The sequence below is a fragment of the Notamacropus eugenii genome, chromosome 5, assembly GCF_028372415.1.
Source record: "Notamacropus eugenii isolate mMacEug1 chromosome 5, mMacEug1.pri_v2, whole genome shotgun sequence".
Classification (NCBI taxonomy): Eukaryota; Metazoa; Chordata; class Mammalia; order Diprotodontia; family Macropodidae; genus Notamacropus; species Notamacropus eugenii.
The window spans coordinates 325,786,246-325,810,823 of NC_092876.1; the positions used below are offsets into that span (position 1 = coordinate 325,786,246).

At 38.8% G+C, this 24,578-nt stretch overlaps 1 protein-coding gene across 1 annotated transcript in view; it reads right to left on the reverse strand.

The window, feature by feature from the left end:
* Window positions 1-24,578, reverse strand: part of CLSTN2 (calsyntenin 2) — a 962,254-nt gene that overhangs the window by 114,897 nt on the left and 822,779 nt on the right. The window contains exon 8 of the mRNA XM_072613511.1: window positions 22,975-23,096. Coding sequence (XP_072469612.1) covers window positions 22,975-23,096 — 122 coding nt within the window. The remainder of the gene's footprint in view (window positions 1-22,974; window positions 23,097-24,578) is intronic.

Genomic DNA, 24,578 nt, shown 5'->3' on the forward strand with positions numbered 1-24,578 from the left:
AGCCCTACTTGTCCTAACCCATGGAGGTGATCTGCAGTTGGCAAAAAGAGCATACAGATGAAATTACTGACTAGGGGAAAGAGGACTGCTATTTATAATAGAGAGAAAATTCATCTTCTCCTACATTAAATGATCTCTGCCTTCTATGATTCTTGTATTCCATTTAACAATGTATATTGCACATACTGGCACTTAATTGTTCTCAGATTATTTCACGTGAGTCGGTCTCATCTCCCCAATGGACACATAACCTCCCAGAGGGGAGAGCTCCTGTATTTCTCATACATAGGCAATACTTACCTAAAGTACTCTTTGATTAATTAATAAGAAGAACTCAAATTTGTAGAGTGGTTTAGAGTAAGGAAAGCACTTTCTTCACAATGATGCTTAAAGTCTTATTATTCCCATTTCATATATGATGGAACTGAGGCTCAGGGAGGATAAGTGACCTATTCAAGGGCATACAGTAAGTATCAGAGCTGGGCTTTGAAAGTAGGACTCTTCTGACTCCAGCAGCATGGATCAAAACCTCAGATATCAGCTGTGTTTGTGTGTAGCCAAGACATACTCAGGGCCTTTGTGTCTCTTGAAGGAGAAAAGCTATTTATGTAACCATCACCAAGAAATTGTTTTGTTCCTGTAAGTGCTTTTGGCCAATTTCACCTAAGTAATGGGTGTTCCTTTTTTGTATTATTTTTCATGTTCACCAATTTCCTTTCTATCTGACATGAGAAAGACTATCCTGACAATTTGCATGGTCCAAACAATACAGAACTGCTCAAAAGTCTCACAGGGCCACAACTAGAATAATTCACATTGATGGAAAGCTTGATAGTTTTAAAAATACTATCCTTACAACAGCTAGGTTGTGGGGCAGCTAGGTGACACAGTGGATAGAGTGCCAGACATGAAGTCAAGAAGACTCATCTTCCTGAGTTCAAATCTGGCCTCAGATACTTACTAGCTGTGTGACCCTGGAGAAGTCACTTAAATTTCTTTACTTCAGTTTCCTCATCTGTAAAAATGAGCTCTAGAATCTTTACCAAGAGAACTCCAAAATGGGGTCATGAAGAGTTGGACACAACTGAAATGACTGAACGACAATAGTAACAAATTCTCACAACAACCTTGTATTGCAAGTATTTATATCTCATTTTTTTAGATGAAGCTACTGGTGCCTAGTGAAGTTCAATGACTTGTCCAAGGTGATATAGTTAATGAGTAAAAAAGGAAAGATCACAATCCAGTTCTTCTGACTCCAAATCTAGCATTTTGCCATTATACTGCCATGGGTTTCCCATCACTGGAGGTGTCTTTTAAAAAAAAAAAAAAAGACTGGATAGCCAAACCTGTGATTCTATGTTGCAGAGAGAATTATTGGGATAACCTCATCAGCCATAAGATTTCCCCACTACTGTCTTGGTCCTCTATCTCAAAACTACTGTCAGCTCCTCTGATTGTCCATGCACTCCAAACTTCATTTAAGGAGAGAGCCCAGCTCAGACATCTCATTTATCATCTGACTACACTACTTTGGGACTTCTTTGATTGACTTCTCCACAATGTCCCTTCACAGGGTACTTTCTTGTACTCTTTCCCTCCACCTCCCACCACACCCCTTTCAGCTTCCTTTTGTGTGTGGCCTTCCCCCACTAAGTTGTAATCTCCTTTGGGTAGGGACTGTCTTTCTTTTTTTGCTTTTTTTTTTGGTATCTTAGTATAGTTCCTGATAGTAGGTGCTTAATAAATATTTATCGACTGATTGAGAAGAGATGAAATCAACCCCTTTCCATACAAAGCACCATTCATTCATTCAAATGAATTTGAATTCAAAAAGCATTTATTAATCCCCCAACTTGAGTTGTGTGCTAAAAACCAAAGATTGATTGAGAGAGATGAAACAAACCCCTTTCCATACAAAATACCATTCATTCTTTCAAATGAATTTGAATTCAAAAACCATTTATTAATCCCCTATCTTGTGTTGAGTACTGTGCTAAATGCTATGGGAAATCTCAAAACCAAAGAACGGTTGGCCAAGATGCATATAATTTTTGCTCAATTCAATTTAACAAACATTTGTTAAGCATATTATTATATACAAGGCACTATGCTAGATGTTATAAAAAGGAAACAATTTCCATCCTCATGGAGCTTATATTCTATTTATAATCATTCTTAACTAAAACTGAGTCCAGTATGGACATTGCAAAGACTGCTCAGGGACTTAGAGCTCACAATGCCTCACAATCATAAAATGGCTCTGACATTTTAGTTCATTACTGAAAATGTTATTTGACTTAATAAGCAATTTTAATTATGTTGAAATGATTTTCTTTATTTTTTTAACAGTAAAATGAGCAATGCCCATTTAAAATATGTATTAGATTGTTTCTACTGACAAAACACATTCCCTCCAATCCCCTTAGGGCAGCTGTACAGACAAAAATACAAATAATGATTTTAGAGGAATGGCAGGAGCTACTGAATATGTACAGTGTAAGGGAGAGGGGTGAGGTAAGGTGAAAGAGAGATTAGGAAGAAGGCCAGTCTATTGACAAAGAGGGAGAAGGGTTTGAAATGACAAACATTTGGGAGCTGTGTAACTGGGCGCTGGTTGTTCACCATACTTACTGACTTATAAAGTTAGTGAGATAAATGGCATGGCCAGAGGAGCTGGCAACATTTAAAGGATATGAAGATAATGACAACCCTAAAGACACTGATGTGTTAGACTTGTTTTTAAAATAGGCTCCACACAGGGAAAATGAAAGAAAATCATGTAATTAGTTAATAATGGTAACAATGGAGACTGAAGGGAAAATTGCTCTCTAAGCATATGGTCATGGATGCTTGTAAAAAACAGAGTATAAAAGGAATTCAGAAAATTTGAATAGGACATAGTAATTTTAAAAAATTGAAGAAAAAAGAAACATTTTCAGATCTTGCCACAGTCCAGTTGTCTCCTTGGTGAAGCTAAATTAATTCTACATTAGAGCACCATTAAGGTCCAAATTTCAATTCAATTCAGCACATATTGATCAAGCTCCTACTATGTGCAGGTCATTGTGCTAGGTGCAGAAAATAAAAAGACAAAAGCTAAAAAGTCCTTGCTTTCAAGGAACTTACATTCTGCTGGTATCATATAACACATATGCATAGGTAAATACCAAAGTACATAGAAAGTTATAGAAAGCAATCTCAGGATGGAGAAAGCCTGAACAGAACAGCTGGGGGGTAGGGTGGAAGATTGGAAAGGCATTGTGTAGGGAGAGAGCAAAAATTGTGTAGGAGGTTCAAATTCTGCCTCTGACTCTAACTAACTATGAGGCCTTTGACACTGTTAGTCATGAGGGCTTATAGAAAATCATGTCAAAATTTGGCTACCCAGAGAAGTTCATCAATATTGTATGTCAATTTCATGATGGCATGTTTGCCCAGGTTCTGGATAATGGACAATGCTGTTATGCCTTCCCAGTCACCAGTGGAGTGAAACAGGGCTGTGTGCTTGCTTCCATGCTTTTTAGCATGATGTTTTCAGCCATGCTGGCAAATGCTTTCAATGAGGATGAACACAGCATCAAGGTCAACACTGTATTGATGGTAAGTTCTTCAATTTGAAAAGGCTACAAGCCAAGACCAAAGTGGAGAGAGTGGTGGTGCATGATTTTCTGTTTGCAGATGATTGTGCACTCAATGTAGCCTCTGAAGTTGAAGTGCAACAAAGTATGGATCAATTCTCTGCTGCCTGTGCTAACTTTGGTCTAATAATTAACACTAAGAAAACACAGGTGCTCCATCAGCCACCATCACACCATCCATATGTGGAACCATATGGATAAGTTCACTTAACGTTGGTAGTGTATTTTCCAGGGATGTACACATTGACAATGAGGTTGACACATGCATTGCTAGAGCTAGTTCAGTGTTTGGGAGGCTCCAGAGAAAAGTTTGGGAGAGAAGAGGTATTAGATTGACTACCAAATTGAAGGTCTATAGAGCCATTGTGCTGACTTCATTGTTATATGCTTGTGAAACATGGATAGTCTACCAGCACCATACCAGGAAACTGAATCGCTTCCATTTGAATTGTCTTAGGAAGATTCTGAGGATCACTTGGCAGAATAAGGTACCAGACACTGAAGTCCTTGCTCGAACTGAACTGCCAAGTATTCAAACTATGCTTCAGAGAGTGCAACTCCAATAGGCTAGCCACATTGTCGGAATGCAATATGTACGCTTGTCAAAAAGACTATTTTATGGAGAACTCACATGGGGTAGGCGATCACATAGTGGCCAGAAGAAGTGATACAAAGACACTCTTAAGTGATACAAAGACACTTCTCTCTCAAGAACTTTGGATTTGACTGTGCAACATGGGAGACACTGGCACAAGATCGCTCAGCATGGCGTACCCACATCAAAAAGGGTGCTGTGTTCTTTGAGCAAAGCAGAATTCAGATAGCACAAAAGTAAACACAGGGTGTGCAAATTTGGAGTATCCATGCCAAATATTCACATGAACTATCTGTGCCCAACCTGTGATAGAGCATTCCGAGCTCATATTGGTCTGATCAGTCACGCTCATATTGGTCTGATCAGTCACAGATGAACACACTGAAATTTCATATTATCATGGTGATATCATTTTGGTCCTCTGAGAAGGAAGGACAACAACCAACCAGCCAACCATGTGGTCCAGGACAAATCATTTAACCATTGTCTGCCTCAGTCTCCTCATCTATAAGAATTGGAATTAAAATAGGACCTACCTCCAAGGGTAGAAAAAATGATGAGAAAAAATAAGATACTATTTGTAAAATGCTTTGCAAAACTTAGAGCACTATATAAATAATATAGCACTATATATAATATATAAAACACTACACAGATGTTAGGTATTGTGGTTATCGAAAGCTAGGTATTCTACAGGGTGAGAGGGAGGAGGAAGTGATTTCCAGACATGGTAGAAAATTTACGTGAAGTCACAGAGGTGGGAAAATTATGTGCTGTGTATGGGAAACATCTAGCAAGCCCATTTGACTGGAATGGACAACGTAGGAAAGGGAGTAATATGAAATAATGTTGCCGTCTAGGGGTCTTGAGAGCTCTGAAATGCAAAGGCAAAAGGCGCGGGTCTGCCATGAAACAAATTTGACCACTTGAGCCTTCTTTCAGTCCAAGTAGTCTTTTAAAACAGTTGAGGCTGGTGAGATTCCTAGTGAGTCTGTGCATTTGGTAGGAACAAGATTGACTTTTGATAGGAAAAATGATGGTGGGAAGATTTAGATAGGGTCAAGGAGTGGCAAATAGCCAGGGGTAGACCAGAAGGGCTGGACTGGGTTAGAAGTAACAAAGAATGAAGGATTGGGATGTGTCAGGCCCACAGTGAAAGAATAGTTGAAAGGATTATTGATGTCTGGGTGGGGATGTGAGGGAAAGTTCAGGAGCCAGGTGGCATTTTTTTGGGTCCTGGTCCCATACCCCATCAAAAAGACTAGAAAGATAAATAGAAGCAATATGGGGAGCCATGAAATTCAAGGTTGAGGATTTTGTATTTTATCCTAAAAGCAACAGAGAATTGAGTAGCATACTACATGTGGGAAACAGAGTTGTGACCTAGCATGGTCAGGTAAAAGGTCAGAAATTTGTGCACAGGCTTGACAAGCTGGTTGAGAGAGAACCTATCAGAGAGGAGAATGTGAAGTCATGTGACTAGGGGATGATGGGGTGCAGAATCCAAAATTCAGAGTAGTATAAGAAGCTTCCATTAGTCTGAACAAGTTATAGTCTTCCTGTAGCCTTACCGGGAAGCTACCCGTTCATAATGAATGTAGAAGGCACTCCCTCCTCTGAACTCTAATGTAATGAATTTTCCTCCATCTTTTTGCATGTCAAGCATGTCTCTAACACTGCAAAAACTGCTAGATCTGGAGACAGAGGACCTGGCTTTGAATCTTAGGTTCTACTAATTACTAGTTCTACGGTTTTGGTCTAGTCATTTCAACTCTCTGAGTTTTATTTTTTTTCAGTCTTATCACATACAATTGAGTGTTGGAGTGGATAAGCTCTAAAGTGCCTTCTAGCTCAAAAATGTATGGTTATAAGACTTTTCTAGTAGAGGAATCACACGGCCAGAGCTCTATTTTGGGAATATCAACTTGGCAGCCGTGTGGAAGAGATTGAAGAAGGATTAGCCTAGAAGGAGAAATACCAATTAAAAGGTTATTTAAACTAGTTCAGGCAAGAGGTGATGAGGTTCTGCACTAGAAGACCCATCATACAAATTATAAAATTGGATATTCTATTTAGAGTTGGGAATGCAAAGGAAAGGAAGATATAATCTCTGCCTCCAACAGTTTAGTCCAGCTGGTCAGATTATGATTAGATGGAAGGTAGGATGGGAGAGTTGTTATAGAAAGTGACTCACATTTTTACCCTTAGGTACTATGTGTATGTTATTGTCCATATTTTAAAAATGAAGGAACTTTGTTTTCTCTAGAGCATTTTAGGGATAATTTTTTATCTGCAAAGCTTTGATTTATAAGCATCTTTTCAGGGACATATCTTTTAGATAAAGGAATTATGTTTGGTCTCCCTGCAGGAAGCCAGTATTTTCACCTAAAATTTTGAGGAGGAGTAAGAGGATGGAACGGAGTGGTAGCAGCTGTGTGTCACTCAAGGACACACTAAGAGCATTATTAATCCAAGGTTTGGAATCATTAGAATTCATGGCATTATATAATCATACTCATTTAGCATAAAAGTCATTATCAGGGAGCTAATTAGTAAGCAGTCCTTTTATTGGTCTTGGCTCTCCATTCTGTCTTTACCTTGGTTTGGATGTGATTAACTGAAAGTTTGCTGGGATATGCATGCATTAGTAGCTTTTAACAAAAATCCCATCATAATACCATTATTACAATTGAATTACCAAGATGCAGTAGCTTGTAAAGGAGTCATTTTCCAGAGCTGCCTGGCAGTTGATGTTCTACCTGGCTGCTCATGCCTCCTAATGTACAAGGAGAAGGATTCTGACTTTTGGAGTCTTATATAGTGTTGGCACTTTTTGCTTGAGTAAATGTATGTGTTTGTGATAAGTCATATGTAAACAGAATTTCTGTAAACAGAATCCTATTTTAAATGCTCTAAGTGATCTGGCAGCGGAGAGGAAGCATAGTATGATGGGAAGAACACAGTGAATTTAGTGTCAGGAGATGCTAGTTTCAATTCTTAACCTATAAAATAAAGAGGTTGGCTTAGATCAGGAGTGCTTAACCTGGAGTCTATGAACTTATACACACACACACGCACACACACATACACACATAAAACTATACATATATGTATATATAATATTGTTAACTGTATTATAATGTAACTAGTTTCCTTTTAAATACTATGTATTTTGTATATGCATTCAAAAACAATATTCTGAAAAGTTCATGGGCTTCCCAGACTTTCAGAGGGGTCTGTGAAATGAAAAAGGCTAACGACTTCTGGTGTAGGCAATCTTTAAGGTCCCTTCTAGGTACAAAGTCTATGAGTTTAGAATTAAAAGAATTTTTTGGCATTATATAAAGTGAAGGATCTTTCTATAAAGTGAATACTCATCCACACCAACCAACAAATCAACAAAAACAATGCTTGGTGCTATGGAGAATGCAGAAGAATGGCATAGTCTCTGCCCTCAAGGATTTAGTTGGAGACAGAAAATTAGTACGCAAGAGCTAAATAGGTGCTGGGCTATTTTGTACCAGTTTTATAGGCAATAACAGTTTGAGTCATCCACAAGCATTTATTAAATTCCTACTATGTGCCAGACACTATTCAGAGAAGGAGGAGATTACTGTGAGTCCCTACTATAGCTCATGCTCCGTTTGGTCAGTCCCAAGCCCTCTTTTTATTTACTTCACCCTTTCAAGGGTTTCTCTGTAAGTCTAAATCACATAAACTCCCTGTAATGTGTGACAACTTTCGCTGTTCTGTAAGCTTCAGTGTTCTTTTATATGATCCCCCTTAGTTTATGGTTTGAAGGGCAACTGCTGCAAAATCAATCAGATGACAAATATTACATTTAATATAATTATATTAATGAGAGAAATAACTTAGCCATGTCTAGTGATTTTGTTAAGTGTGATGAACACTTATATAATGCCTATCATGTGCCAAGCACTGGACTCAATGGGGTGCCTGAGTGCTTGTACTAGGATCCTAATTCTAAAATCACATTTCTCTCTAAAATCACATTTCTCCCTAAAATCACATTTCTCCCTAGCCTCAGAACACTGCCCCAGGCAGTTTCTCTCCAGCCCAAGGACACAGGCTGCCCCAGCAACAACCATTATCTCCCTTCCTGATACAGTAGCCAGTTGCACCTGTAGAATTTATTCGTCTGAACCAGCTGTGCACTGGCTGAACTGGCTGTGCACTGGGTCATAGTGACATTTACTACTCACTGACCAATGAAATCTATCCTAGACTTAGACATACGTATACTCCCTTATATTTATTTTTTCTAACAAGACATTGATGAGGGCAACCTGGTATTCCTTAGTCAGTCCTGACCATAAGTTGACTTAGTGACACTTCAGGCCTAAAATCTCCATGTAGCCCTTCCTTGGGCTTTTTCCCAATGAACTCTGGGTAAAATACCTTTGCAGTAGATACCACAAGTATGTGTTCTTTTAAGAACTAACCATTCCTTAATCCCACCCTCAATCACCTAGGTAGTATATTTGGCACATGTTTTACTATAGAATATCCTATATAAACTTTACCCTTACCTCTCTAAGGTTGCAGGCTCCCGAAAAACTCTTGCCAGAGGGGCGGAGCCAAGATGGCAGAGTAGAAAGACACACATACTCTAGCTCTTCCCCCACAGCCCATAAAATACCTGTAAAGAATGACTCTCAGCAAATTCTAGAGCAGCAGAAGCCACAGAACAATATAGTGGAGGAGATTTCCAGCCCAGGGTGACCTGGAAGACCAACAGGAAAAGTCTGTTGCACCAGACATGGAGCAGAGCCTTGGCCATGGGGCACTGGGAGGAGCAGGACTGGAGCAGGCCTCGGGGGCAGAATCCCCAGCAGTAGCAGAGGTTCTCAGATCCTCAACCCACAGGCGACAAAGACATTTCAAAGGTCAGTGAAAGGGCTTTTTCAACTAGGCAAGAAGTGAGCAGGATCCTCCCCTAGCCCTGGTCCCAGGCAGCGGGAAGTCAGCAGCAGCAAGCAGTGGCAGCTGTGGTGGCCCTGGCAGGGAGCAGCCAGCATCCATTGTTGGAGTCCTCAGCTTAAAGCCCCTGGGGGAATTGAGCAGCTGATCTGAATCTCAGCCCTGAGCACAGTCCTGGGGTAAGAAGGAGTGCTGGCATGGCAGAGCTGGAAGCTGTTGAGGAGTAAACTCCTCTTGATTGTGCCAACTTGGAGGAATTGAGATCTTACAGGTCACCAAAGTATAACCTACTTTTGACAAAGGACCCAAAAGTGAAGTAACTGTTTGGAAAAATGTCCAAAAAAGGGGAAAAAAATAAGACTATAGAAGGCTACTTTCTTAGTGAAGAGGTATTTTTCTCTCATCCTTTTGGATGAGGAAGAACAATGCTTACCATCAGAGGAAGACATAAAAGTCAAGGCTTCTGCATCCCAAACATCCAAATAAATAAGCTAAAGAAAATAACACCTTTAAAAATAGGCTAACTCGTTGGCAAAAGCGGTCCAAAAAGCCAACGAGGAGAAGAATGATTTAAAAAGCTGAATTAGCTAAGTGGAAAAGGAGGTTCAAAAGCTCACTGAAGAAAACAGTTCTTTAAAAATTAGAATGGAACAGATGGAAGTTAATGACTTTATGAGAAACCAAGAAATTACAAAACAAAACCAAAAGAATGAAAAAATGGAAAATAATGTGAAATATCTCATTGTAAACACAACTGACCTGGAAAATAGATCCAGGAGAGATAATTTAAAAATTATGGGACTACCTGAAAGCCATGATCAAAAAAAGAGCCTAGACATCATCTTTCATGGTATTGTCAAGGAAAACTGCACTGATATTCTAGAACCAGAGGGCAAAATAAATATTGAAAGAATCCACTGATCACCTTCTGAAAGAGATCCAAAAAGAGAAACTCCTAGGAATATTGTAGCCAAATTCCAGAGTTCCTAAGTCAAGGAGAAAATATTGCAAGCAGTTAGAAACAAACAATTCAAGTATTGTGGAAATACATTCAGCATAACACAAGAATCTAGCAGCTTCCACATTAAGGGAATGAAGGACTTGGAATATGATATTCCAGAAGTCAAAGGAACTAGAATTAAAACCAAGAATCACCTACCTAGCAAAACTGAGTATAATACTTCAGGGGAAAAAAATGATCATTCAATGAAATAGAGGACTTTCAAGCATTCTTGATGAAAAGATCAGAGCTGAAAAGAAAATTTGACTTTCAAACGCAAGAATCAAGAGAAGCATGAAAAGGTGAACAGCAAAGAGAAGTCATAAAGGACTTACTAAAGTTGAACTGCTTACATTCCTACATGGAAAGACAATATTTGTAACTCTTGAAACTATTCAGTATCTGGGTAGTTGGAGGGATTACACACACACACACATTTAGAGAGAGAGAGAGAGAGTGCACAGGGTGAATTGAATAGGAAGGGATCATATCTAAAAAAATTAAACTAAGGGGTCACAGAGGAATTTATTGGGAGGAGAAAGGGAGCAATGGAATGGGTCAAATTATTTCTCATAGAAGAGGCAATAAAAAGCTTTTTCAAAGGAGGGGAAAAGCAGGAAGGTGAGAGAGAAAAGTGAAGCTTACTCTCATCACATTTGGCTCAAGGAAGGAATAACATGCATACTCAATTTGGTATGAAAACCTATCTTACACCACAGGAAAGTAAGGGAGAAGGGAATAAGCAGGGTGGAGGGGATGATGGAAGGGAAGGCAAATAGGAAGAGGAAGCAATTAGAGTAAGCACTCTTGGGGAGTGACAAGGTCAAAAAAGAGAATAGAAGAAATGAGGGGCAGGATAGGCTAGAGGGAAATATAGTTAGTCTTACACAACATAACTATTATGGAAGTCATTTGCAAAACTACACAGATATAGCCTATATTGAATTGCTTGCCTTCTCAGTGGGGATGGGTGGGGAGGGAGGAAGGAAGAGAAGTTGGAACTCAAAGTTTTAGGAACGAATGTTGAGAAATGTTTTTGCATACAACTGGAAAATAAGAAATATAGGTAATGGGGTATAGAAATTCATCTTGCCCTACAGGAGAAGAGAAAAGATGGCAATAAGGGAAGAGAGGGATGTTAGAAGGGAGGGCAGATTGGTGAAAGGTGTAATCAGAATGCTCAATGTTTTGGGTTGTGGGGAGGGGAGACATGGGGAGAAAATTTGGAACTCAAAATTTTGTGGAAATGAATGTTGAAAACTTAAAAAAATAAATTAATTAAAAAAAACAAACTCTTGCACACTGAAAAGTGTAATGAATCTTTACCTTGACCTCAGTAATGCTTGAGTCTGCCAATTCATTCCAGGTGACCTGCCTCTGGTACTCCAGTCTTTGTGGGGGTCTCACCACGCCTTTTCCAGCTCTCCTCATGCTGAGCACCTTACAAATACTACCTCATTTGATTTGATCATCACAATAGCATTGCAGAGTAGATGCTGTTGTTATCCCCATTTTACAGTTGAGGAAACTGAGACAAACAAGTTAGATGCCTTGCCTAGGGTCAAATAACGACTAAGTATTTGAGACAGGATTTGAACTGAAGTCTTTTTGATTCCAGGCTGGGTGTTCTACCACTGTGTCAGGTATTATCTCATTTGATCCAACAAAAGTGAAATGAGATAATATTTGTAAACACTTTGCACAGTGCCTAGCACATAGTAGGAACTTAATAAATGTTTATTTCCTTCTTCACACCCCTTCCCTGCATCAATCAAGTCATCACCTGGCACTCAGCTCTGATAATTTCAGAATAACCCATTCTAAGAATAGTGTCCCTGTAGAGATATGACCTTTATATCTCTATGACCTTGCAGATTACAAGTTTGACTGAAAAATTTTCTACTGATTTAGAAATACCTTTCTTTCATTATATGAGTAGGAGTCATAAAATCTATCTACCTCTGTGAAGCCTTTCTTAACTATCTGAGTCCATGGTATTCTTTCTCTTCTCTGACCTTATATAGTGTTGGGCTCAGGCCATGTCTGACACTTAATATATTAGTGTGGACTGTTACTGCTCTTTTTATGTGTCTCATCTCCTTTGATTTGGAAGTCTTTAAAGGCTGGATCACATACATATTTGTAGTCCCCTGTGCTCCCTATCACAGGGCTGGCACAGAGTAGATGCAATAAATATTCATTGATAGAACAATTGATCGTAGTGGCAATGAGGTATAATTGCCCTGCTACCTAACCTATTACATTTATGTCTCCCTCTCCAACATCTTCTTAATGAGAGTTTTTTAAGGAAGTAAAAATATATGATCTCTCTCCAGAGGCACAATTCAGGGTATAATTGTGGCTGATCATTTATTCATTTATTTCTTATTTAAAAAAAAAAGGAAAAGAAAAGAAAATCAAATGGTTAATACTTATAGCCAAAATACTGATATAAATGAATCTCTTAGGATGTTCCTGGCTTAAATTACAAGGAAAGAACAATTTATAATTTCATTGCTAATCCCTGAGTACCACTTGCTTCTGGATCATTTCCATTCTCTAAACTTTTATTTAACAAAATAGGTTAAAGCTATTATTTTTCTCAGTTTAGAGCTGTGATGTAGTGGATGGAATGCTAGACTTGGAATCAGGAAGACATGAGTTCAAATCTAACCTCAAACACTTACGAATTGTGTAACCTTGAGTAAGTCATTTAACCTCTCTGGCCTTAGTTTCCTCATCTGTAAAGTGAGGATAACAATAGTGCCTACCTCCCACAGCTGCTGTGAGGATCACATGAGATAATGTAAAGTGTTTTGCAAATGGTAAAGTGCTCTATACATGTTAGTAACTTTATCATTATTAGCTCTACCAAGGCAGATTGTACAACCCTTCTGTGACTTTGTGCTTGGAACACAGTAAGTACTTTGCAAAGACTTGTTGACTTGACTAGATAATTCTTATTTGATCTGAACCTAATGAATTCCAAGTAAGCATACTTTCATTAACTCATTAACTTTCACAGTAACATCATGTACTAGTGGGATACGTAGGCATAGAGTTGTATCTTAGCAAATATAAAAAGGGAGTCCACCACTTGCTGCTGCTATCTCATGGCCAGCCACTCCAGGTGAGAAGACCTCAGATCTCTGGAGTGCTAGTGCCCTCAGTCTTCCATCTCCTGCTAAGGGCAGTGTATCCCCCAAGGAAGGCTGCTTGGGGTCAGGCTGGGTATCTACCCCGAAGAAATCACTTCCATTTGTATGAGCTCAAGATATCTTCTACTTTCTGTTGCCAGCTTAATCTCTAAACTCTTTGACATCCAGTCTTTGATTCCCTGCCAACATCCTCATATCTGGTCAAACCCTTTACATCCCAATGACCCTGAACTGTAGATCATCATTCAAATCCCCTTCCCCATCCCTTACCACCTAATTCTTATTCCCATCTCTCTCAACCCTCCCACATCAAAGTTTCATCCTCACTCCATTCTGCCCTTCTATTATGCCCTCTAGAATGCTTGTTCCATAAGCAATAAACTTTCCTTCATCTTAAATCTATTCCTCTCCCACTTTTTCCATCTACTAGCTCTTACTGAAATCTTATCTTCTGGCTCATTTCCTATTGTCTACAAATATGCCTTTCTTTTCTCCAGCCTGAAAAAAACTTCACTTTATCCTTCTGACTCTACTAGCATTTCATATCTTTTCTGCCCTTTGTAGCTAAACTTGAAAAGACCATCTACAATAGGTACCTCCATTTTCTCTCCTCATACTCTCTTCCTAACATTTTACAATTCGACTTCTGACCTTATCATTCCATTGAAGCTGCTCTCTCCAAAGTTATGAAAGATCTCTTAGTTGCCAAATCCAGTGGCTTTTTCCTCAGTCCTCATTCTCCTGGACCTCTTTATAACCTTTGACACTATTGATCACTCTCTCCTCCTTGATATGCTCTTCTCTCTAGCTTCTCAGGACACACTCTCTCCTGGTTTTCCTCCTACCTATCTGTCTGTTCCTTCTCTTTTTTTTTTTTTACTGGATCTTTTACCATGCCCTCTAACCATAGGTGTCCCTCAGGGTTCTGTCCTGATCCTCTTTTCTTCTCTCTCTAAAATACACTGGGTGATCTCCTCAGTTCCCATGGAATTAATCACCATCTCTATGCCAATGATTTGAAATCTACCTTTCTGTTTCAATGTCTCTTCTCCAATTGTCTTTCAGACATCTCAAACTGGATGTCCAGTCTTAAACTCAAAAGGTCCAAAATAGAATTCATTATCTTTCTTCCAAACCTTTCTCCATCCCTGTTACAATAAAGGACAATGTCATCCTCCCAGTCCCTCGAGCTCACAAGGAGTCATCCTGGATTCCTCACTATCTCTTACCCCTCCCAACCCCCATATGCAATCTTTTGCCAAGGTCTGTTGATTTTAATTTTACGAAGTGTCTCCTTTGACTCTCTAGTAGAGGCCCTCATCACTTCATATCTTGATCACTACAATTGATTGCTGGTGCATATGCCTCAAGTCTCTCCCCACTCCATTTTCCATTCAGCCACTAAAGAAGTGTTTCTGAAAAAAAAAGATGTGATCATGTCACATCCCTTCCCACCCAACCTTCCCCCACTCAATAAACTCCAGTGGCTTCTGATTGACTTCAGGAGCAGATACAACATGCTTTGTCTGACACTCAAAGACTTTATAACCTAGCCCCCTTTTTTCAGCTTTCTTACTCTTTTCTCTATAACATGTACTCTTTGATCCAGTAACATTGGCCTCCTGGCTGTCCCTTAAATAAGACATTCCTTTTTTACAGCACTGGGCATTTTCTCTCTCTGTTTCTCATGCATTAAACCCTCCCTTCTTCTCTTTTATCTTCCTGGTTTCCTTTACATCTCTATTAAAATTCCACCTTCTATAGGAAGTCTTTTCTAACCTTTCTAAATTCCAGTGCTTTACCTCTTTTAATAATTTCCTATTCATCCTGCATCTTGCTTTCTTGGTATACATTTATTTGCATGTTGTCCCCTTCTCCCCCCATTAGCCTGTAATCTCACTGAGGTCAGGGACTGTCTTTTGCTTCTTTTTGTATCCCTAGAACTTGACAGATAGTAGCTTGTTAATTGATTAAACAAAAGATGGTGGTAGTAACAGCATGCCAAAGAGGTAGAAGAGAAACATTAAATCATTTATAAAAATAGGACATTTGTATCATATCATGGTGGGGGGTGGTAATGGGGCAAGATTGGCTACCAAGGGAGGCCCAGGAAGTCTAGCAAACTAGAATGGTTTGGGGAGTCATCACAGACTAAGCAAGGCAGAGATCAAATCCAGGGAGATCAAGTAAGGGAGGGAGAGACAAAGAGGTCCACAGACACAATCCTTAAGTAATCTAGGGTGTAGGGGTGCAAGCTAGTGAGCAGAACTAGTAAGAAGGGTTGGTCAGTTCTGGTCATAGAGCTGAGGCTGTTGGCTATGAGCAGCTCAAGATCTACAAGTAATGACTGTAGGAAAAATGTTTCATATGCCTGAAGGTAAATCCTGTCCATGAATGAGACAAGAGATAGAGATGCTTAGGTTACCTGATGGCTTGCCTACTTTTGCCATTATCAGAGGGAATAACACAAAAGGCCGACATGCAAGAAGCTTTCTGTGGGCCCCTTGATGAGCCTCCTATTTTTACACACTCAGGATGTACCTCACATGCAGAAAAGTGCAGCCAAGGAAACCATCAAGTCCTCTTGGTTCTTGACATTGCACATGGTTACTAGGTATAGAAGAAGAAGCTGTCTAGTATAGATGGGTCTATTATGTTGCTGTCTGCTTCATATGTGGATGTAGGCTTTATCTTTCTCTCCAACTAAAGTAGCTCATTAGTTCGTGGAAACAGCACCCGAATAATTCTGCTGGATTGTGTGTGTCTTGAGAGCCATCCATATTATTTACTCATCTGTATTTGGACAAATTTGTACATGACAGATCGGAAATAGTGGTTATTATGGCATCTGCTCAGGTCATTTTATTGACCTTGGTAAAAATTTACTGTAAAACTTACAATGTGATATTCAGACTAATTTATAAATATCAAAATAGAACAGATCTCTACTAAGTTTCTGAACATGAGAAGAGATAACAATTTAGAGCTGACTTCATAAAAGGAATTATCAGGCTAATATGTTGTTATTTCAACATCTTTTTTGTAGTGTTTAAAGTAGCATCATCTCTAATTTTCTCTTCTGAGTGTTCAGAACAAACAGAAAACATTTGACTGAGCAATTGTCAGATATTCACTGAATCGGAGACCCTGAAAGGACAATATGTAGTCCAATTTGAAGAAAAGGAATCTACCTTACTACTTCAATAGTTTCTCCTTGACAGTGTCCAGTGATGGAGAGCTTACTACCCATCAGGAAGTCTAACTATACTCTTCTAATATTGTTCATGAATTTAAATTATTTCGAAAAACTACTGATACAGTTACAATTACATAGGAAGAGTGGAAGGGAAAATAGTTCTCTATCTTAGGAATTCACAGATACAAGTTAGAGAAATTCATGTCTCCATCATGACAGAGACATGGTTTGGTCAACATTCATCACTGTAGAGAAATATTATAGGAAACCATAACTATACTCTCCCATATCCTTTAGTGTTCTTGTCAGAGACAAAACCTTGTCCATAGTCACTTCAATGAAACAAAGATTTACTAGGCATAAAGCACTGTGCTAAATATTAAAGAAAATACAAATCAAAATGAAACATGCTTCCTGACCTCAAGGAGTCTATCAACTAACAGGAGAGGCAAGACAGGTTAAAAAAATTCCACAAAATAGAATATGATGGGTACAAATGAGGTACAAAGTGTTGTGGGAGCAGGTCTGATGTTCTGGTTGCTTTTGAGGAAATTTTTGTTTTGAAATTGTTTTGCATATCATGGAGAAAAATGACTCAACATGATAGTGTCATGATGAAAATAAAACCTTTTTTGCCTCATCAACAACTCCTGATTTCCAAAAATGCAAATAAGTGTATGTATAGTTATCTATCTGTCGGTCTGTCTATCTATATCTCACATATATACACATACACATATATAAAAAAAGCAGCCAAAGGAAGTGATAATGATACAAAACAAAAAAAGCCATCATTGAACATGATTATTTTGAATAGAACAGCAAAGATCATCAAAGAAGCCTCATTTACAAACACTCAGATCATCTTTCCGCACAATTCAAAAACATGAACTGATTTAAGGGTTGGATGTTCCTTCTGAATTCCCCCTCAAAAACTGACTTTCTTTTCTTACCTAATTTTAATTCCAAATCCAATTACTTCATATAGTTATATGTAAAATAATGTATATGTATATGTAAGATATTTGTAAACATTCCAGGGCATGTCTAGGTGCTTCAAGCTGTATAATAAAAATCTCAAAAAATTTTCACTATCAAGTTTTAATTCCCCTATTTCTTTCATAGACATCCATATGTGTGTATACACTCACATGTATATACACCCATCTATTAATATACGAGCATATATATATATATATATATGTGTGTGTGTGTATATATATTTGTGATAGAGGGGAAACTGACATTTGGGAATACATATTTAGTAGTCCCTCTGGACAAAAGATTCGATCTTTTGGAAAAAAGGCTACACCCAATCAATGTATTGCGTGGGTCTACATACCTAAAAATTTATCTTGCAAACCCCCACTAATGAATATCTTCACAATAGTCAGCCTCTTGATTCAGCTCAAAGCAAAGGCATTTACTTAAATGACAGAACAGAAACAATAGTAAAAAGAGCCAACCTCCCCTACTCCCACCCCATCCTGCCACACACACCCCTGGCCATAGACACACCAGACTCTGGATGAAGTAAAAGAGTAGGCAAAGAAAAATTTTCTCTCAAGAGGTAGATTTTTCTTCCATAGCTATCTTTTTTTCTTGACATCCAAGGATGACTCCCCTCTTGATTCCTTAGAGGGTCTCTCTGTTTGTTTTTTAGAGTTTTTTAGAGTCAACCAAAGTTATGGTCAATCCTTTAACCAACCAATGGCTAGACACTTATTTCACCAGATTCTTCCAATAATAGAGGAGCTCCCTCTTACCTCCCAACGGAACAAAGAAGTCTAAACTTTTCATTACACTTTCCTTAAGATTAATTATTATTATTAATATCTTTTGGCTTTGTTTCCTGTCCCTTAAATCCTTAATTTCATCAAGTGTGCTGGGGGAAACTCAACTGATAAGGTGTCATCTGATCAATTCTTTGATTCCATTCTCCCCTCAGTTAAACATTTGCTATCTCTAACAAGTCAACTGAGGTGCTTTTGGCACATTTGTCCCTATTCCTAATTTTAAAAGCTTTCTAATGACTTGGAGAGGACTAGGCATTGGCATTTTGGCCCTTGTGCCTTGTACATAACAGACTAAAACTCTATGTAGTACAGTTCTTGGACAATTCAGAAGCCAGCATTTTTTTTCCATTGGTGTCCAGGTCTACCAAGGCCGTTAAGAGAGTAACTGATTCTAAAATGTACAGGCTTAGAGCATTTCCTGGGGGAACACTGAAGTTAAGTAACAGTATGATGTAATAGAAATTTGACTTTGAAGTCAAGACGATCACCCTCCAATTCCTGCCTTTCTCCCTACTCTCCCCTCCTCACCTTCCCACACATAATATACACTGCTCCATAGTGTACATTAGGAGTAGGGATGTGGTTATTATGAAAACATATAAGCAATAATTAAACATTTAAAGATAACTTGACAAACATCAAGCACTCATGTGCAAGGTGCTATGCTAGGAATTAAGGATTCAAAGACTGCCCTCTATTGCAATTCTATGTAAATGACCAAGAGAACGGGTATCACTAGCCCATGGTCACCTACAATTATCAATGTAAATAGAACCTTCCATAAAGTCATAGGACCACAGAATGGCCAATACTATCTGTACATGCAGGGCTGGTAGATGGTGACGTGGATAGAGTGCTGGGCCTGGAGTCAGGAAGACCTGAATTCAAATCTGTCCTGAGTAATTAACTGTGTGACCCTGGGCAAGTCACTAAACCCTGTTTGTCTCAGTTTCCTAATTTGTAAAATGAGCTAGAGAAGGAAATTACAAAACTCTCCATCATCATTGCCAAGAAAACCCCAAATGAAGTCACAAAGGAAGAGTTGGATATGACTGACCAATAACAACACTTTTAGATGAAGGCCAGATCCTCAGATCTTCCCTAGGCAATACAATTCTTTACTCAAGTTTCCCCATTAATTAAAGAGATACTGAGGTTAAGGGAGTAGTTTTTCTTTTAAAATGCAAATACTCCTAGAAATAGTAGGGAGCCTTGCTGTCATTTACATTTTACTGATATGCTTTTTTCTTAACCTTTAGCTAAAACCCCAGTTCAGAGGAAATGGGGGCTTTATTTTTGGAACATAAGGCACTAGAGGATAGAAGGGAGGAAATAGAGGGGGAGCAGATCTTAAAAGAGGGCAATGTGGTAAAGATGTTGTGGTCATTCACAGGCCATCATGAAGATACAGGAGACTGGAAGGAGGTGAGAGGGAACAGGGGAGACACAGAAGGGGATAATAACAGGAAGTGAGGGGTTTCCTAAAAATGACTTCACTGACTTCCTAATGTCCTGAGAACTCTCATTGGGTGACAGGGCTGAGATTTGGGTAAATTCGTGTATGAGTGATCTGAAATAATGCTGCAAATTTTAGAGTGACTCCTTGTATCTAAGACGGGGATTTTTCACAATCATATTCTCTTTGGAAGGAAAGAAACAAGCATTTATTAAGTGCCTATTATTCTAGGCGTTATGCTAAACCCTACAAACAGTATGTTATTTGTTCTTCAAAACAACCCTATGAGGTATGTCCTATGGTTATTTACATTTTACAAGGGAGGAAACGCAAGCAGCCAAGTTAAGTGACTTGTCCAGGGTCACACAACTGTGGGTCTGAAGCTGCATTTGAACTCGGGTCTTCTTAACTTCAGGTCCAACTCTTTGTGCCGCTCTGTACCTCCCTTTTTTTCTGGAATTCTTAAAATGCCTTTTTGATATTCAAAGCTGTAGAAAAGAATAGTCCTGTTCCCTACCCCGCCCCCAATAAAAATCAGTTGTAGCTGTGATAATAGCTTCACGTCAGATCCTTCCACCAGTAACTCAGTCACCTGGGGAGCAGGGCGATATATAGCTACAACCTGGAGAGTGTGAAGCAGCCAGAAACATACATTTCAAAGCTTCTGATTCCAACAAGCCACTTCAGTTGTCTTTGAAAACTCTAATGCAATGGTCCTTGTGTTAAAAAATCAGGAAACAGAAATGAGTAAGAGATTTTCTTTTTCAGAAAGGAACACTCTTTCTCCTCCATGTTAATGTTTTCATCAAAGACCTGAAGTTATTGCTCTGAGCCTCCTGTCACCAAAACTAACACTGTACCATCATATGAGGAATGACAGCTAAGTTCAAAGGAAAGAAATGGCTAGGATGTAAAAATGCACTCACACTGTACACTGTCATTTGGTTGCTTATGTAACCTGCTAGAAGAAGCGGGAATGCCCAACTTCCCCTCCGTACAGTGTCTGCTGTACCCCCAAATCTTTTGGGGTCATAAGATACTTGGGATCTCTTAAGCACTGGTCACAGCACCCTCATGTGGCTTTGCCTTATGAAATTATGACCCTATATTGATCTAGAGAAAGCGGTATTGAGGATCATGTGTATATAAACTCTAGAAGAATTCCTATTTCAGAAATATACAGGTCAGTCGATTAAAAATGATTTCTATAAAACGAAAATAGAATCTTTAGCAGTAATGCTAAGTGTAGAAAACATAGAATTTTTTATATTATTTTATTTTATTATATATTTTATTATTTTTAAAAAATTTATTATTTCAATTAAAAAAAATTTTGTTTTTAGTTCTGAATTCTTTTCCTGCTTCCAGCTACTTGCCTACCATTGAGAAGGTAAGAAATATGAAACCCATTATACATATGAAGGGGAAGATATATAATTTATTAATATTTATCCTGAGCCCAATGGAGCCTACTGGAATTCAAAAACACAAGGACTTCCCAAATCTTAGCGCTAGAAGAGGAGAATGGAAACAATGGAAAGAGGAGAGAAAGAGGAAGGAGAGAGAGTAAGAAATAGGTTCCTGCTCACCAGAAGAGCAGCCTTTTATTCGACTCTGACCAGAGAGGTCAGAGGGGATTGCTCTTAGAATCCCTTCTTGGTTCACCCTTGGAAGAGGGGAGACCTAGACTAGAGAGCCAGAGCAGGCTGCTTCTGACGCACTGCTTACCAGAAAGGGAAGAGAGGACGTGAAGGTCAAACGCAAATGCCCCAGGAATGACTCAAACCATACCTGCTATTTCTAGTCAAACTAAGTCATATGCTTCCAGGAACCAGTCCTCCTGCTAGAGCCTGGGGTTGTACCTTAGCCCCAGCACCATCCCCATGTGTCCATCTTTCCCATGGCTACTTCTGTGGGTTTAGAGTGAGGAGATTCTGATCCTAAAGACTCCTCAGACTGTGTGACTTGAGTTTGTAGCATTGAATCATGCGGGTCCCATTTCCTTCAACATTGGAAAGCTACCCCTCAACCCATTTGGGGACCATTCCTCTACTAGTGAGCTAGGTAGAAAAATTCTTCTAGAGCTTTTTTTCTGTTCAAATAGCAATGTGTTTGATACCAACCATGATATTTTAGAGAATAGAGAGGCTGGCAATATTGCTATGAGGTAACAATGAACCTTGATGCTACCAAGATGGGATGAGCTGGAGAAACCCCATAACAATATCCATCTTAATAACTATGTATAACTATATAATACAGTTAAAAGCAATTTATAACTCTGCCTCCAAAGTTATTAAATTGTATATATTCTTTGATCCAGTCAAAGATAGACACTACCAGGTCTATCTGTGTCCCAAAGAGACTGAAGAAAGTAGAAAAGGACCCATGTGTAAAAAACATTTATAGCAGCACTTTTTGTGGTTGCAAAGAACTAGAAACCAAGGGGGCTGTCAATCAATTGGAGAATGGTTAAATTACAGTATGTGAATATGATGGAATACTCTTGTACTGTAAGAAATGATGACAAGTTGCAAAGAAACCTAGGAAGGTTTGTATAAACTGATGCTGAAAAAAGTGAGCAGGGAAACAAAATTACAACAAACTTGTAGAGACAAACGATTCTGAAAGACTTAAGAAGTATGGTCAACACTGACCACTATTCTAGTACACTCATGATGAAGAATGCTGTCCACTTCCAGACAGATGATGGACTCAGGGTACAGACTGAGACACATGTTTTGGCTAATACAGGGATTTGTTTTAATTTACTACACATTTGTTACAAAAGTTCGGTTTTTCTTTTCCATGGGGTGGTAGGAGATGAGAGGAACTGAAGGTGGATTTTTGTTAATTAAAAAAAAAAAATTAAACTAATGCAGTTAAACCATTTTCACCAAAATGTTCTCTGCACATAGAGGCTACCAATGTGTGAGCCTAATAAATTTCATGCCATGTCTAGTTTTGACAATGTGACTTTTATAAAGTATGTACTTTAAGCTGCTATTTTCTATCCCCAGCAATAATTTCTGCTGCTACAAGAGACATCTGACATTTTAAACCTTTTTCTAAAACCTTAGCAAAAAGCCCGAAACCTGGGATCCTGCTTTTAACGGTCACTGGTGCAAACTAGACCAATCTTAGAACTCTAGCAGAGTCAGGAGATCAACAAAGTGGAGAGTAGTAAATACCTGATCCAGCTTCCAGTGGAATTCTGCTGGTCGAAAGGTATCTGCTTGGTCAAAGTCCTTCCGCAAAAGGAAAACAAGGCGGCAGTTATGCACATAGAGGGCATAGTGATGTCGGTTCATTTCTGGGAGGAAAAATAAAAAACAGGAAGGAAAGACAGAAGCTAGTATCTTTAGGTCCATCGAAGAAGAAGCTTCTAATTGGATGCTGAACACAATTCAGCTAACTAAAGAAACAGATTTTACATTTTTCTGCCCCATGTTTTCTCTAATGTACATTCCAGGACATTCAAGGCTCATGTGATCTTTTACTATGTTGGGCATAATTTACATAATACATTTTCTAACATAACTCTGGGTGTTTCTAAATCAGGAGGAATTACTCAGAGATCAGCCCTCTTCAGCTTCCTAACAAGGGCTGAATGAATGAACCATCTTCTGTAATAATTCTTCTTTTGATCATTTTCATGTATCATTTGACTAGCCCTCTTTGAATTCCAGTATAGACACTTTTAAGGACAACAGTGCGAAACCTACATACCTTCTCATTGTTTGCTGTGGCTCTGTCCACAGTAATCCAGCCAAATTGGCTTTACTTGAAAAATTCCACCATTTGTAGTTTTCCAGAATGGGAATCCTGAATCTCATATTGTCATCCTCACTACTCATCATGGTCCTTTTAATTAATAAAATTCTGCCTATCATTCTGGCCTTGCTATAACCTGGCTCCATTCCACCTTCCTACTGATCCCCCACACCTAACCTTCCAGTTTAATTACTGTTCTTGCACAGGCTATACTCATTTATTCATTCTCATCTTTTAAACCTTTTTTTAATGCCATTCTTCTGTTAGGAATGCCCTTCCCATCCCCTTCTCCCCCACAACCACTATCAAAATCCTATCCGCCATTCCATCCTTAACTTACATTTTTTAATCTTCACCTAATCACTTTAGCTCACTCTGGTCCCTTCTTCTGCTGAACTCCTACTGCATTTAAAGTTAGCCCTTATTTTCTAACTGCCTCATGCTATGTTCATTTTATCTAGTGAATAAAATCATAAGCTATTTAAAAGCAGAGACCTTGACTTAACCTTTTTTTTATGGTCAATAGCTTCTAGCACAGTGATAGGTACCTGATGACTGAGTCAGAATATCTTCATCTCTATATCTTTTCAGGGCTATCTTTTATCTGAGGATCTACGTCAAGCACAAGGACACGGACTTTTCAGCCTGTTAGATTTTGACTGTTGGTCAAGAGACACTGTTGATAATTGCTAAAGCTCCAGTTCAGTATGCTCAAGTGGTCACAGCCTAAATGGAGCATTCTCCTTGTACCACACTGTGAGTGCTGGGCTTGGAGGCAGCAAGAAAGTTATTCAAATCCTGCTTCTGGTCGTTACCATTAAATTCATTGTTATTCAATTATTCAGTCGTATGCAGCTCTCCATGACCCTGTTTAACATACTATCCATGAGGTTTTTTGGCAGAGATACTGGAACTGGTTTGCCATTTCCTTCTCCAGTGGCTTAAAGCAGACAGAAATTAAATGACTTGTCCATGGTTGCACAGTTAGTAAGTGTCTGAGGCCACACTTGAACTCAGGTCA